Here is a 12,781-nt window from a genome sequence, read left to right as displayed (position 1 = left end):
TAGCGGTCAAATATTTCATTTTCAAATATCACTAAAATATAAAACACTTTTTAATTTTAAAATTTTAACTTTTTTATTTAATCATTACAAATTTACTAAACTTTTAAATAAAATATAAAAAACAATACAATATTTTCAAATTTTAAAACAAAAATAATATCTAAACAATTTTTTGACTCTATATTATTCAACGTTTTCTCTTTCATTTCTTAAAATTTAATAAAATATCTTAACTTTAACAATTTTACTATTATTTGAATCAGCTTTTGACAAGAGTTGGTATATTTGTGACTTTTTTTATCATAAAATAAATTTAACTATTTTAATAAATTTTCAATAAGACATATTTGTGAAAAATTGTTTGAATCAAATATTGCTGGTAAAAAAACAAAGAAAAACACTTATCAACATCCGATTAAGGGTACTAGTTTAGATTAAGGGAATCTTTCAATTCATTTCATTTCATCTAATTTAATTATTATAATTTTCTTAAATTCTGATATATAATATAATAAATAATTTAATATTTTAAAATTTTTAAAAATAATAATATTAAAAAAATAATATTTTATCTTTTTAACTTTCGTTCCTCAGATCTCATTTCCAATTTACCATCCAAACCTCTCCTGATTCCCGAGGGGCGGGAAACTTTTTTCCTCTCCCCGTCTCCCTCCAAAATGGTCACAAATCAACCCGGCTGCTCAGATTGAGAAACCCTAGAGACCACCTATGGCATCCACCTCCGCCTCCCGGTTTGACGGCGCCACCGGAAGAATCAAAACTGCAGCTTCTACTCTGTACTCCGACAATAACTCCCTCATCACCGTAATCTTCTTTGATCTTTTCTTTATTTACCGGTTTGGAAGTACTTTTTCGTGCTTTTAAGAATCAAATTCGTTTCCAATTTTCGGTTTCGAAGAAAAAGTTATGTTCTTTGATAATGCTGGCCTAGCAGTGCCTGTACCTATCCCCCAAAATCCAAAAGGGGCTGTTTGTTCGGCATCGTTGAAGCGTTTATACTGGAAGCGTTTTTATGTAATGAAGTTTAGACCCTAACGTAGTCTATTCTTTGATTGTGAAAGCAGTTTTTCATTTTCTACTGAAAGTGAACTTGGTAAGCCCTTTTTTTTATAAGCAAGAATAAAACTTTTTTGATAGGAACGGTAAGCCCTTGCTTTTAAAACAAATATAAGTGCTTCCTGGGATTTGAAATTGGTAAATCTTATTGATCGCCTCTTCTAATTTACTTTATGTTTGATTCCATTGTAAGTTCTATCTTGCTTTCCAGAGTATAGGTTGTGTTTTTTTTCCCTTTTGAAAGTAAGATAAGCGCTTTGAATTCCTAGCCAAGTGATTCCGAATCGCATTGTATTTCATATTCTAGTACGGAAAAGATTTTAGCCACAAATGGATTACACAAAAGCAATCTCACAAACTGATGTTGCTTGATGTAGTTCATCATATTGTAAAGTTACTTTTATAGAAGAAATAAAATTGCAAACTCTCATAAAAGAAATAATACCATCGAGGTGCTGAAAATTGAAGGGGTTGAGTGTAGAGAAGAAGAGGTAATACAAAATCACGTGGTCGATTTCTTTGGAAAGCTCCTCATTGAGCAGGTGGGGTGGAGGCCTACTTTGATTGGATTGGTTTTTGACACTATTGAGTTGGGGGATGCTGGTAGCATGGAGAGGGCTCTCGAAGAGGAAGAGGTTTATGATGTAATAAGGAAAATGGGAAAAGATAAGGCCCCGGCCCTGATGGTTTCTCTATGGGTTTTTTCCAAGAATGTAGGGAGGTGATTAAAGAAGATCTTCTGAAGGTGTTTCAGGAGCTTTTCTCGTTTGAAAAATTTGAGAAAAGCCTCAACACCACTTTTCTTGCTTTAATTCCAAAAAAGGTAGGGGCCATTGAGATTACAGATTTTCGGTCTATTAGCCTAGTGAATGGTACATACAAGATTATTGCAAAAGTGCTTGCTAATCGTTTAAGCGGGGTCTTAGGAAAGATTGTTACTAAGCCTTAAAATGCCTTTGTGAAGGGTAGACAGATTTTTGATGCGGCTCTACTTGCTAATGAATTTCGGGACAATAGATTGAAGGCTGGCAGCTCAGGGCTTATGTGTAAGTTAAATATGGAAAAGGCGTATGATCATGTTAACTGGGATTTTCTTCTATATCTACTAGGTAGGTGCGTTTTTGGAGAAAGGTGGAGGTCTTGGATCAGTTGGTGTATATCCACGGTAAGATTCTCTGTGTTAATCAACGGCAGCCCAAAGGGTTTCTTTCGGAGTTCTCGTGGCTTGAGACAAGGGGATCCGTTATCTCCTTTACTTTTTGCTATTGTTATGGAGGTACTAAGCAGGATGATCTCGGCTTTAGTGACTAATGGTTTTATTAGTGGTTTCCAGATTGGATCGTCCAGTAGGGGTATCACTACTATTTTGCATTTACTGTTTGCAGATGATACGCTTATTATGTGTGAAGTAGATCAAGATCAGTTGAAGGTTGTGAAGGCGCTGCTGCTTTGTTTTGAAGCAATGTCTAGTTTAAAAGTGAATTATGATAAATCCAAGTTGGTGCCTATTGGAGAAGTTCATAATATAAGGGAGTTGGCTGGCACACTGAGTTGTAAGATAGCGTCTCTCCCTATGAGTTATTTGGGATAATCTGAGAAAGAGAAGGATAATTATTGCAGACTGATATTGCATGTGTAAAAAAGGGGGTGAGTCGGTGAATCATTTATTCTTACATTGCGAGGTAGCCAGGACTATATGGGATGAGGTGTTTAACCGATTGGACATAGCGTGGGTTATGCTGAAAACCGTGTTGGATGTTTTGGCTTGTTGGACCTCAATTCAAGGTATGCGACAGATCAAAGCGGTTTGGAAGATGATTCCTATCTGTATTATGTGGTGCTTGTGGCAGGAGCTCAATGAGAGGATTTTTGAAGACAGAGAGATCTGGGGCGGAGCTGAAAATGTTATTTTTTAGGACTCTTTGCACTTGGGCAATTGCTGTGGACTTTAATGGCATGGATTTTCATGACTTTTTAGTTTCTAATGCTCCTACATAAATAGGGCATATTCTGACTTTGTAATTGACAGTTGAATGGATGAATAATACTTATTTTACTTACAAAAAAAAAAAGTTACTTTTATCGTAAAGTAGATTTAACAGATCAGATTAAGTCACGTCAGTTCGTGAGATTGTTTTGTGTAATTCCTTTGTAGATGTAGCATTATTCTTCCAGTATTACCGCAACTCAATTTTGGTTTTTTTTCCCCTCAGGAAATTCGAAAGGCGTTGAATATGATGAAGGAAATTGCGGTTGATTTGGAGAGAGATAATCAGTCTGAGATGGTATTCTGGAGAACGGGCCTTTTTTTTTTTTTTTTTTTTTTTTCTTTTGCAAGTATTTATGTTTCTGCCGCCTTGTTGGCAAGAGAATATGAAAAAGTGAAAGGAAATTAACTTTTTGGATTTGAATTTCGTTTTAGCATTTGTTATTCTAGAAGAAAATAGATTCACTCAACTGATGCTTGAAAATTTTTAGCACTAGTTCAATCCTATGATTGTTGGCTGTGAAAATGTTGGGAAAGGTAAGAAGTTGAAATTGGTCTGTCAATTTATTTTGGTCATTTGTAACTTCAGATTACAAAATTCTCCACTTGACTAAGCTTGGGATAACTACCAGACTTTCTCTGGGTGAGTTCATGAAATTTGTCTGTCAATTTCTTTTGGTCATTTGGAACCTCATATTACAAAATTCTCCACTTGACTAAGCTTGGGATAACTACTGGACTTTCTCTGGGTGAGTTCATTCTTTAGCAACATAAAGAGCATGACATGTGGTTTGAAAATCTTATGAATTTTTTGTTTACAATGCTGAAAAACCCTATTAGATCTTATGGATCTTTGTTTTTACCAAGAATTCTTTGATTTGAATTGATGAGGTTCAAATAATTTGTGTTTGAAAAAAAAAGAGATTAATATGAATGGTTTGGATATATAAGCGATCTCAGCCTCAAAAACTTGTATTAAGTCCCCTGGAACTGAAGCCACTGTTTCTTTATTTCTTGATGCCTTGGTTGATATATTCTCTCTCTTTTATGGTTTGATAATTGGAGTTATTATCTTGTTAGTCTATGGATCCTTGTATTCCAGATACTTAACAATAGTGACTGGATGTTGCTGCAGGTGAAGGAGCTTGAAAATTCTGTTATTGAGTTGTTGGCTGCTTACGAAGATTGTACACATTTTTCATCAGCAATTAAATCTGTAGGAGATAGGTACCAGCCTGCAGGAGAGGTGATTTAATTCTATATTTCGTTCATCATTTTTCTCTTCCAGTGATTTTTTTATAAGAATATTTGTTTTGCCTTTTTGCTGGCTTATGTTTCAGCTGGCATTTGAAATGCAGTTATCACGTTTTAAGAAGCTGTTTGAGGAGGAGATTGTGAAGCTCAAGGCTAGTTCGTCTTCAGCTCCACAAAACGATCGTATAACACGCCAATTTAGAGAAGCTATCTGGGTATGCTTTCTATCAATTTCTTTCGAATTTTCTTGGATGGTGCTGTATTAAAAGGATAGACAAAAAGTTCAAAATTTAGTACTAATTTTTTTAGTTTTTGTTAAAAAAAAAAAAAAAAAAAAAACTAACTGAAACTTTTTGCTTATAAACAAAAGCTAACTATTTTTTTTTTAATTTTTGTTAGTTATCAATTTTTTAGTTTTTGTTCTTAATTTTTACATGTTAAAATTTTCTGGTTAGGTGTTTTATTCTAATCTCTTTACTGAAATATTATCTATTACATTTTTTAAAAGTAATTCTTCTTCACTGTCATTCTTGTTCACGATCTATGCCTTATAGGCTTCCAAAGAGTTTTAAAAAATTCTACTTAACGCAGTCCTACCCGAGAATGGAAATAAGGAAAACTATCCTTATTCATGCCTGAGTCCTACTAACAATATTGCAAGCTTATTCTTGATTCCTATAGTTGGGTATTCTCTATTGTATACTTCTGGTGCACTCAACCCCTAGGGGTTGGCTCAATTAGTAAAAGCCTTGGTCTTGGTGGTTTGCTCCCTCTAGGTCTAAGGTTCGAATCATCTTGGATGCAAACAATTTTTAGGGGCTATCAGACTAGAGGAACTTTTCCTTGAATTATCCGATGTGCACTTGCGGGAAACTCCTTGCCGAGGGCTTGAGCCCTGTGCATTGGGATTAGTTGGGACTTTGTTCTCGGACACCCGGTGCAAAATAAAAAAGAAAAAATTCTGGTGCACTTGGGTTGCACACCCTTTTGCACTTTGAATGAAATTTACTTTCAAAAAAGGAAAATTGCAAACTTACAGTAACAATAAACAAGAAACAACACAGTGATAGTGACAGTGATTAGCATCAGCTAATGACTAACACCCAATACTAGCAGGTCCTGTAGGCGACATTTTATGGGTATAATCATTCAAGTTTTTTTTTTGCTTATACAAAATTATTCAAGCTTTTAGTACTAATTAAGCAATGCTCTCACTATTTTCCTGCAGAATGTTCATCATGCTGGAGAGCCAATGCCAGGTGAAGAGCAGGAGGACATTGTAATGACTATACCCAGTGCAACCTTTGAATATCACTTGCCCATTAAGTGGAAAGCCTGTTACTGAACTGGCAGAACCTGTTCGCAGGTACTTTATGAATCACTTTAAATTTTTTCTGGCATTTTGTTCCAAAAATAGCCCCCCCCCCCCCACCCCCCCCCCCCCCCCCCCCCCCCCCCCCCCCCCCAAAAAAAAAAAAAAAAATTACGATTTACTAGTGGGAGATTGATGAATAGGACAGAAAGTCCAGTGAAGTATTATTATGCACATGAAGATAATTATTTCTAATACATAGCTTTGGGTCCTTGTGAATTTCCTTTCTGGCAAGCTTCTTAAGGAGCTTCTTGCTTAAAGAGAAATGATGGTTTTATAACAACAGTGAGCGGACAGATGTTTAGTGTATTTTGGCCATCACTGACTAGTAAAATTTGTAGCCTTGCCAAACACACGGGTCATAAAGTTTTATGAAGTAAAAGATTCTCCAAAAGTCATAATTTCTTTTTACGTCTGATTTTAATCACTGGAGCAAGCATGACTCATCAATTTATCTTACACATTTTCCAACGTTTTCTTTGGCGGATGCAGCGTGGCTTGCAAGCACGTTTATGAAAAGAAGGCTGTCATGCTTTACATGCGGTCCAAGAATCCACGTTCTCAATGCCCTGTAGCAGGTAAATAGCTTTTTAGTGCCCATGAATTTATAATGAGAAACTCTACTTGCAATTGGGCTGGGGAACCCCCACGTAACTGGGCGCTTCTTTTGATGAAGAATTTTATTTTTCGACATTTCTTTTCTTTTCATTTCGTTCCCTTTCTCTCTCTCTCTCTCTCTCTATCGATTTTTTTCTACCCTCTTCTTCCTCTCATTCTCCCTCTACATTTCTCTCTGCACATCGCAAACATCCGATTGTACATTGCAACAAGTTGCAAGTTGCAAGACCCACTCGGTTTGCTCCAAAACAATTGCTACTGGGAGTAAATTTGTGAGCTTTGGTGGTAAAGAAATAATCGGTGCCACGGCGACAAATACAGATCAAACTTTTGAAACCTTTAACGATTTGTGATTTTCAGTATGGTTGTGATTTGTAGCCTGTCTTCACTGTTTTCTCAGCCTTCACTGTTTTCAGTCTTCTTGTTATTTATTTATTTTTTTAAAACCATACTTCATGCTTCTCTTTCGTCCTCTCTCTTTCTGTCTGGAAGTGCTCATCTGAACTAGATTGACCTGGAAGCTTGAATTATTTTGGGCTAAAGAACCTGCATTTTGTGCAGATCCAAGTATATGGTCATCTGCTTTCAAGAGCAGAGGTGTCGGTTCTGAACTTGCATTCCAAATGTTTATCTTTTGAAATTGAAATGTGAAAATGATTTAAGATTCAGAGTCTATTAGTTTTATTTTCTTTTCTTTCCTACTTTTTCCTGCAAACCAAACAGAGCATTTGTGAAAATTTCACTATCATTTGCAAAACTTGCGTCATGGTCAAACGCAAAACTTGGACTCTTTTTCAGCATTGCAAGTTCACTCTCCCAGAACTGAAAATCAATTATCACTCTCTCAGACTGAGAACGGAGAAAGAAGACATTACTGCCGCCATTTGTTTTGAATTTAATGAGAAAGAAGGAAAGATAAAAGAAAAGAAAGAAAGAAAGAGGGATATAGAACGAGGAGAATGGGAAGGGGAGGACTGTTTGAATGTTGGGATCAGACGTTTCAGTGATTTTTTTTTTTTAATATATCTCGGCTGAGACGATTCCCAGACCCCCGGTTGCCTGTAGCAAAACTCATTTATAATTTCCTGCTTGAACCTCACTACTGACCATTTTTTCTCGCGTCAGGTTGCCCTAAGTTACTGCAGGCAGAAAAAGTGGTGTGTGACCCATTGCTGCTTATTGAAATTGACGAGATGCGCACAATGAGTAATGAAACTGCTAGAACTGACATGATAGAAGATTGTACCGAGCTTGATGAAGAAGGAAATGACTGATGAAATCGGCTGCTGCCTGCTGGCTGTTGGTGGATGTCTGATTGTAGTTTTGGGATTTAAAGATGTTTACAACTTTGATCTAACTGAATATATATGTATAGTTCATTGCATATGTGCCATCTATATATATTGTTCTACTCCGTCTCTTTCCCTTTCAGATTAGAGATCAAATTTTATTTTTACAGAGTGTTCTTGTTTAATTATCTTGCATGTAACTGAAAGCTGTTAGAATGTGACTAACTAGCGAGTAGCGAGTCTTTTGAGACAACTTTTAAGGATGACTTGTAGCTCTTTTATGTTGGTTTCTTAGGCAGGAACATGTTCTAATTCTCTCAAAATTGAAGAATACAACATAATATTCCAAGTTGGGGATGTAGCCTTAATATAGATTATCGTCTCACCCTCCCCGACTGGCTCCAATTTTCCCAAGAACGGTTGCACTACCATTGTATCGTTAGAACTTAGAAGTGCCCTCATGGAGCATCTTGCAAACTGATCTGAAAGTTGAAAATTTTAGTATATATTATTATAATATATTTTTTAATATTATTATTATTTTATGATTTGAAAAAATTGAATTGTTTATTTTATTTTGTATGAGAATTTGAAATTTTTTTAATAATTAGATGAAATGAGATAAGATGTATTATAAAAGAGTAATTTTATATATAATCGTGAAGTGTGTAAATGTTGCATAATCGTTATGAAAAGAGTGAAATTCACTATAAAAAATATTAATTTTTTTCATGTGGATCTTATGTTTTATTTATTTTTTTCAAAACGATTATGCGGTAGTTACATAATTTATGATATTTCAAATATCTTTGCTCATTATAAAAACAAACGAGATCGAAGTGAATTTTATAATATTTAATATTGTTCGTATTCAGCGATATCAAATGATATAAGACTTATTTTATTTGTCTGTTTCTTTTCACTTGTTCGAACATGAGCTGCCGGATCTTGGAGGATCTTTTGCCATATGTTTGTGACATTAAGCTGTTAAAATATCGCACAAGACTTTTACGATATACAGCATTTTTGTGTGTTAAAACATAAAAATCACTCTCCCAGAATCTGAGTAGGAACGCAGCAATGGCGTATACCTTTCCCAAAGCTTATCTCTCCTGCGTTTCTCCGTTTCGCCCGAGCTATCTGTACCCTCTCCTTCCCATTGTTCTCTCTTCCCAAATTCGTTCGCTCCCTCCAATGCATGCTTTCTATCTCTCTGCATCTCTCTCTACTGCTCCCCAAGACAAATCGTCCCCTCCTACTCTTCCATCTCAGGAAGGAAGCAGCAGTCGTTGGAAGCCCATGTGTTTGTACTACACGCAAGGCAAGTGCACTAAGGTGAGCTTAACCCACCAGCCTCATCATCTTTCTTAAACCTCGATGCTTTCTGCAATTCATGTATCTGTACTAGTAGGTTTTAGTTTTGCGGCAATGTTTATTTGTTTTTCGTGATTGATTGGCCTCTATGCATTGTAATCCATTTGTTTGATGAAATCTTTCAACGAGTAAGAAACTCCTTTTTGTGAATAAATCACGTTCTCTTATCTATTTCTGTGTTCTTTGTTTGTTTTTGGATCATCAAATGACACATAATCTACCATGTGACTTACAGTTACGTTAGGCTATACAAACGTCGACCGCTAAAAGGGAAAATTGAACTTTTGAAGCATGTTTGATAAGACTAGATTAATAGGAATAGAGTTTCTTTTATCAAGCACAAGTTGCGATTATAATCGGATGGAACAAAATGAAAAGAGAAAAGGATGGATTTCTCCTCGTAAATTATTAACTGAAAATACTCAAACTTCTGTCACTCTATACGTTTATGTACAATCCAATATCTCTTAATCTTAAACAAAAGACTGGCAACACAAGCTGCGTTTTGTCTCATCAAGTATCAAAACTAAAAGCCTCTAACATGCCACCTTTAACTCAAACTCACATATATGCGTAGGATTAAAAAGAAAAGCTTTGTTACAAACTACAGCTTATTTTGACTGTTGAGACGAGCCCCCTCAAATAGCTTGCATTTATTTTCTTTGGCAGGCTAATGGCTTGTACAATTCCTTCGAAGCCTCTACAGCCATCCCATGAGCCCTTATAGCGATAATAGATTATAACATAGTCATGCAGCCTGATAGACGGAAAGCAACTTGCATCACTCACCCGGGCAAGTTCAAACACGACTTTGGATATTAGTAAGCTAAGAAGCTATGTACATGAATTCAAGTGCTACCCATCAATGGAAGAAGGAAACACATTTACAGCCCATTATTTTGTTTTTGCCACAACATGCTCTGGGCATTAATTCAAACAATGTCTCCTTGACTACTAAATATATTGCTGGAACCTGCATGGTTATCTTCAAAACCTGAATTCAGGTTCACTTTCTGGTTAGAAGACGATGCTGACAGAAAAAAATAGGAATAAATAAATTGTTAGTGACAATGTGGTGCTTTATAGGATAAAAAAATAAAAAGAATATGGACAGGTTAGTTTTGCAGTTGTTTCAAACTCTATTCATAACCCTTGTCCACTGGTTTCCTGATTCATACTTAGCTGTTGGTGGCAGTTAACCGTTAAAATTCATAAGTTATATAACCCAAACTGTTATGTGTCACACATGTATATTAATTTCAAATGCCTTAAAAGAGTTTTGAATTGTAATTATGGTTACTGTATTGTGCAGATGGATGATGCTATCCACCTTGGGAAGTTCAATCATGATTGCTCCAGGGACCTTGAAGTGAATATTTCTAAGTTGAAATGTATACACTCCCAGAACTTAGACTTTTTTCTGGTGCTTGATTTGGAGGGCAGAGTTGAGATTCTTGAGTTTCCAGTTCTGATGATAAATGCAAAAACCATGGAGGTCAGGGACTTTTTCCACAGGTTTGTTAAATATAGTTTCACTCTGTTTTGTGCGTTCATTACCCTTGGGACCATTATGAAACAAAAGAAAAGATGGACTTTTTTCTCAATTATTTATTTATTTATTTTTCTTGGTATAAGAAAAAGATGATTGCATTTTTACTGCAAGGAAAAGTGGCCCTGATGAAGCTTGTGCGATTATAAACTTAATTTGGAGTATTTAAATTTTAGAACACGCTTTTTAGAAAAAAACCATTTTAGGGCAAAACAGATTCTGCACTTTTCTACATAGCAGACCTATTATGTACGAAGTCGCTTTGTTCATTTAGCCGGGGTATATTTGACATATCACTATAGGAAACATTCCTGGCTTAATGTTTCTTCAAGAATCTTACCTACTTCAAATAATTAATTTGCTGTATTTTCTTGTGATGTCTCTGGCAACATTTCTTTTAATCTTACTTTTCCATTATCTTTTGCAGGTTTGTAAGGCCCTCGGAAATGAGTGAGCAAAGGATAAATGAATATATTGAAGGAAAGTATGGCAAGTTTGGAGTTGACCGGTATGCTATTACAACTACTTGAGTCCTACAAACTCATTTTTATCAATATTAATTGGTAGATTTGTTAACTTTGTGACTAAAACAACTGTTTTTTATTTAGTAATAATCTATTAATGGATGCTACGTGCTCTATCATCACGTCCATCCCCCAACCTATACCTTTTATTTCCACTTCATGTTTGTCTCAAATAATTGAGGTTCCCAATCAATTCTCCATGAAATTTAAGTTCAATGTTTTAAAGTTTAATTAAGCATTTCACCTTGATCATATGGTATATTATTCATCAAGGATGAATTTATTTTTATGCATGCTTATGCCTATATCATAGATAATTTCCGCACCTTAGTATTCCATTAGTAAATATATAATATCTTCTTTTAAGCACGTCCCTGGTATTTTGAATTTTGTATATATGCTACAGCTGACAAATTAATATAACTCACGTAAGTGTGCAGTGTCTGGCATGATACAGCTATACCATTTAAGGAAGTACTTAATCAATTTGAAGTTTGGTTGGCTCAGCATCGCTTGTGGGAAAAACAGTTGGGTGGCAGTCTTAATGGGGCAGCATTTATAACTTGGTGAGTCTGACTGCTCTTTTACGTTTTCATACTTTTTCTATGCATTTAGAATTTATTTATTTTTTTAACTTGCTCCTCTTCTGACATGGATTGTGAAATACGGTTATTATTCATTGATATTGAAATACATATGATACTGAATACTGTTTTGATAGCACACCTCAAAACTAGTATCTAGACCTTATAATGTCTACTTGAATAGTATTGTATTAACTGGTATTCAAGTAAGGACCAAAGAATAAGCAAATTCTACAATTTGGTTTGCTAACATATATTGTTTTACTTTACCAGTGGAAATTGGGATTTGAAAACAAAGGTCCCTCAGCAGTGCAAAGTCTCGAAGATGAAGGTTCCCCCATATTTTATGGAGTGGATCAATCTCAAAGATGTCTACTTAAATTTCTATAAAAGGAGGGTACGTTCGGACAATTTGACAACTTCTTTGTTTAACAGAAAGATTATATATTCTTCTTTTAACATGTGATGCGGCATTGGGGTGAAAAATAAAGAACCAGACTTGATGTAAGAGCCGAAAAAAAAAAAAAAAAAAAAAAAGGGAGGGGAAGTCAACTGACCCACAATAACTAAGTTTCTGATTTGACTGTCTGGAAATGTGCCTTATTTTCGCAGTTTCTTTATTAAGTTTCTCTACCTTTCTTGATAAATGTTTATTTGATTATGGTTGAAGGCCACAGGAATGATGACCATGATGAAGGAACTTCGAATACCATTGGTGGGAAGTCATCATCTTGGGATTGATGACACAAAGAACATAGCAAGAGTGTTGCTACATATGGTTGCTGATGGTGCAGTCATGCAGATTACCGCTAAGAGGAGTTCCACTTCTCCTGAAGATGTTGAATTCCTATTCAAGAATCGGATAAGATAGCTGCTTCCAGCTAGATTTGTCATTTGTCACTTAACTGCATGTATTCAGGAAAAAATTAAAAAAATGAACGAATTTATTCCATTCATTAATCTACTCTCTCTCTCTCTCTCTCTCTCTCTCTCTCACACACACACACACACACACACACACACACATACACAGAGACATTATGCTATTACAGCATGCAGCAAGAACTGGAAGAAAGTGAAAGTTGGAGTTTGGCTGGAAAAAGAATATTACAGCCATGCTCTCTTCGGTAGGTGTAATTCCTGCGGCTGGGTT

The 12,781-nt window shown here is 35.5% G+C and overlaps 2 protein-coding genes across 2 annotated transcripts; both read left to right on the top strand.

Annotated features, from left to right (window-relative positions):
* Window positions 1-614: 614 nt before the first annotated feature.
* On the top strand, window positions 615-7,722 carry LOC121235774 (E3 SUMO-protein ligase MMS21). The gene is given in 8 exon segments (XM_041132172.1): window positions 615-825; window positions 3,291-3,362; window positions 4,200-4,310; window positions 4,423-4,533; window positions 5,547-5,620; window positions 5,622-5,684; window positions 6,183-6,268; window positions 7,434-7,722. Coding segments are annotated over 8 exon segments (762 nt in total). The 5' UTR covers window positions 615-729; the 3' UTR covers window positions 7,583-7,722.
* On the top strand, window positions 7,117-12,580 carry LOC121235773 (uncharacterized exonuclease domain-containing protein At3g15140). Its single transcript, XM_041132171.1, has 7 exons — window positions 7,117-7,133; window positions 8,610-8,932; window positions 10,284-10,486; window positions 10,948-11,028; window positions 11,485-11,610; window positions 11,902-12,025; window positions 12,299-12,580. Exons 2-7 carry the CDS (start codon window positions 8,678-8,680, stop codon window positions 12,497-12,499), a joined length of 990 nt encoding a protein of 329 aa, XP_040988105.1. The 5' UTR covers window positions 7,117-7,133; window positions 8,610-8,677; the 3' UTR covers window positions 12,500-12,580.
* The last annotated feature ends 201 nt before the right edge of the window (window positions 12,581-12,781 follow it).

The sequence above is a fragment of the Juglans microcarpa x Juglans regia genome, chromosome 6D, assembly GCF_004785595.1.
Source record: "Juglans microcarpa x Juglans regia isolate MS1-56 chromosome 6D, Jm3101_v1.0, whole genome shotgun sequence".
Taxonomy (NCBI): Eukaryota; Viridiplantae; Streptophyta; class Magnoliopsida; order Fagales; family Juglandaceae; genus Juglans; species Juglans microcarpa x Juglans regia.
The sequence above is the reverse complement of the archived record's forward strand: the minus strand, read 5'-3'. Positions and strand labels throughout refer to the sequence as shown.

Bases quoted from the DNA above. Each gene is read 5' to 3' on its own strand.
- LOC121235773 (XM_041132171.1), top strand. From the start codon at position 8,678: ATGGCGTATACCTTTCCCAAAGCTTATCTCTCCTGCGTTTCTCCGTTT. The intron at 8,933-10,283 runs GTGAGCTTAACC...TGTATTGTGCAG, and splicing joins CGCAAGGCAAGTGCACTAAG to ATGGATGATGCTATCCACCT. The intron at 11,029-11,484 runs GTATGCTATTAC...GTAAGTGTGCAG, and splicing joins GGCAAGTTTGGAGTTGACCG to TGTCTGGCATGATACAGCTA.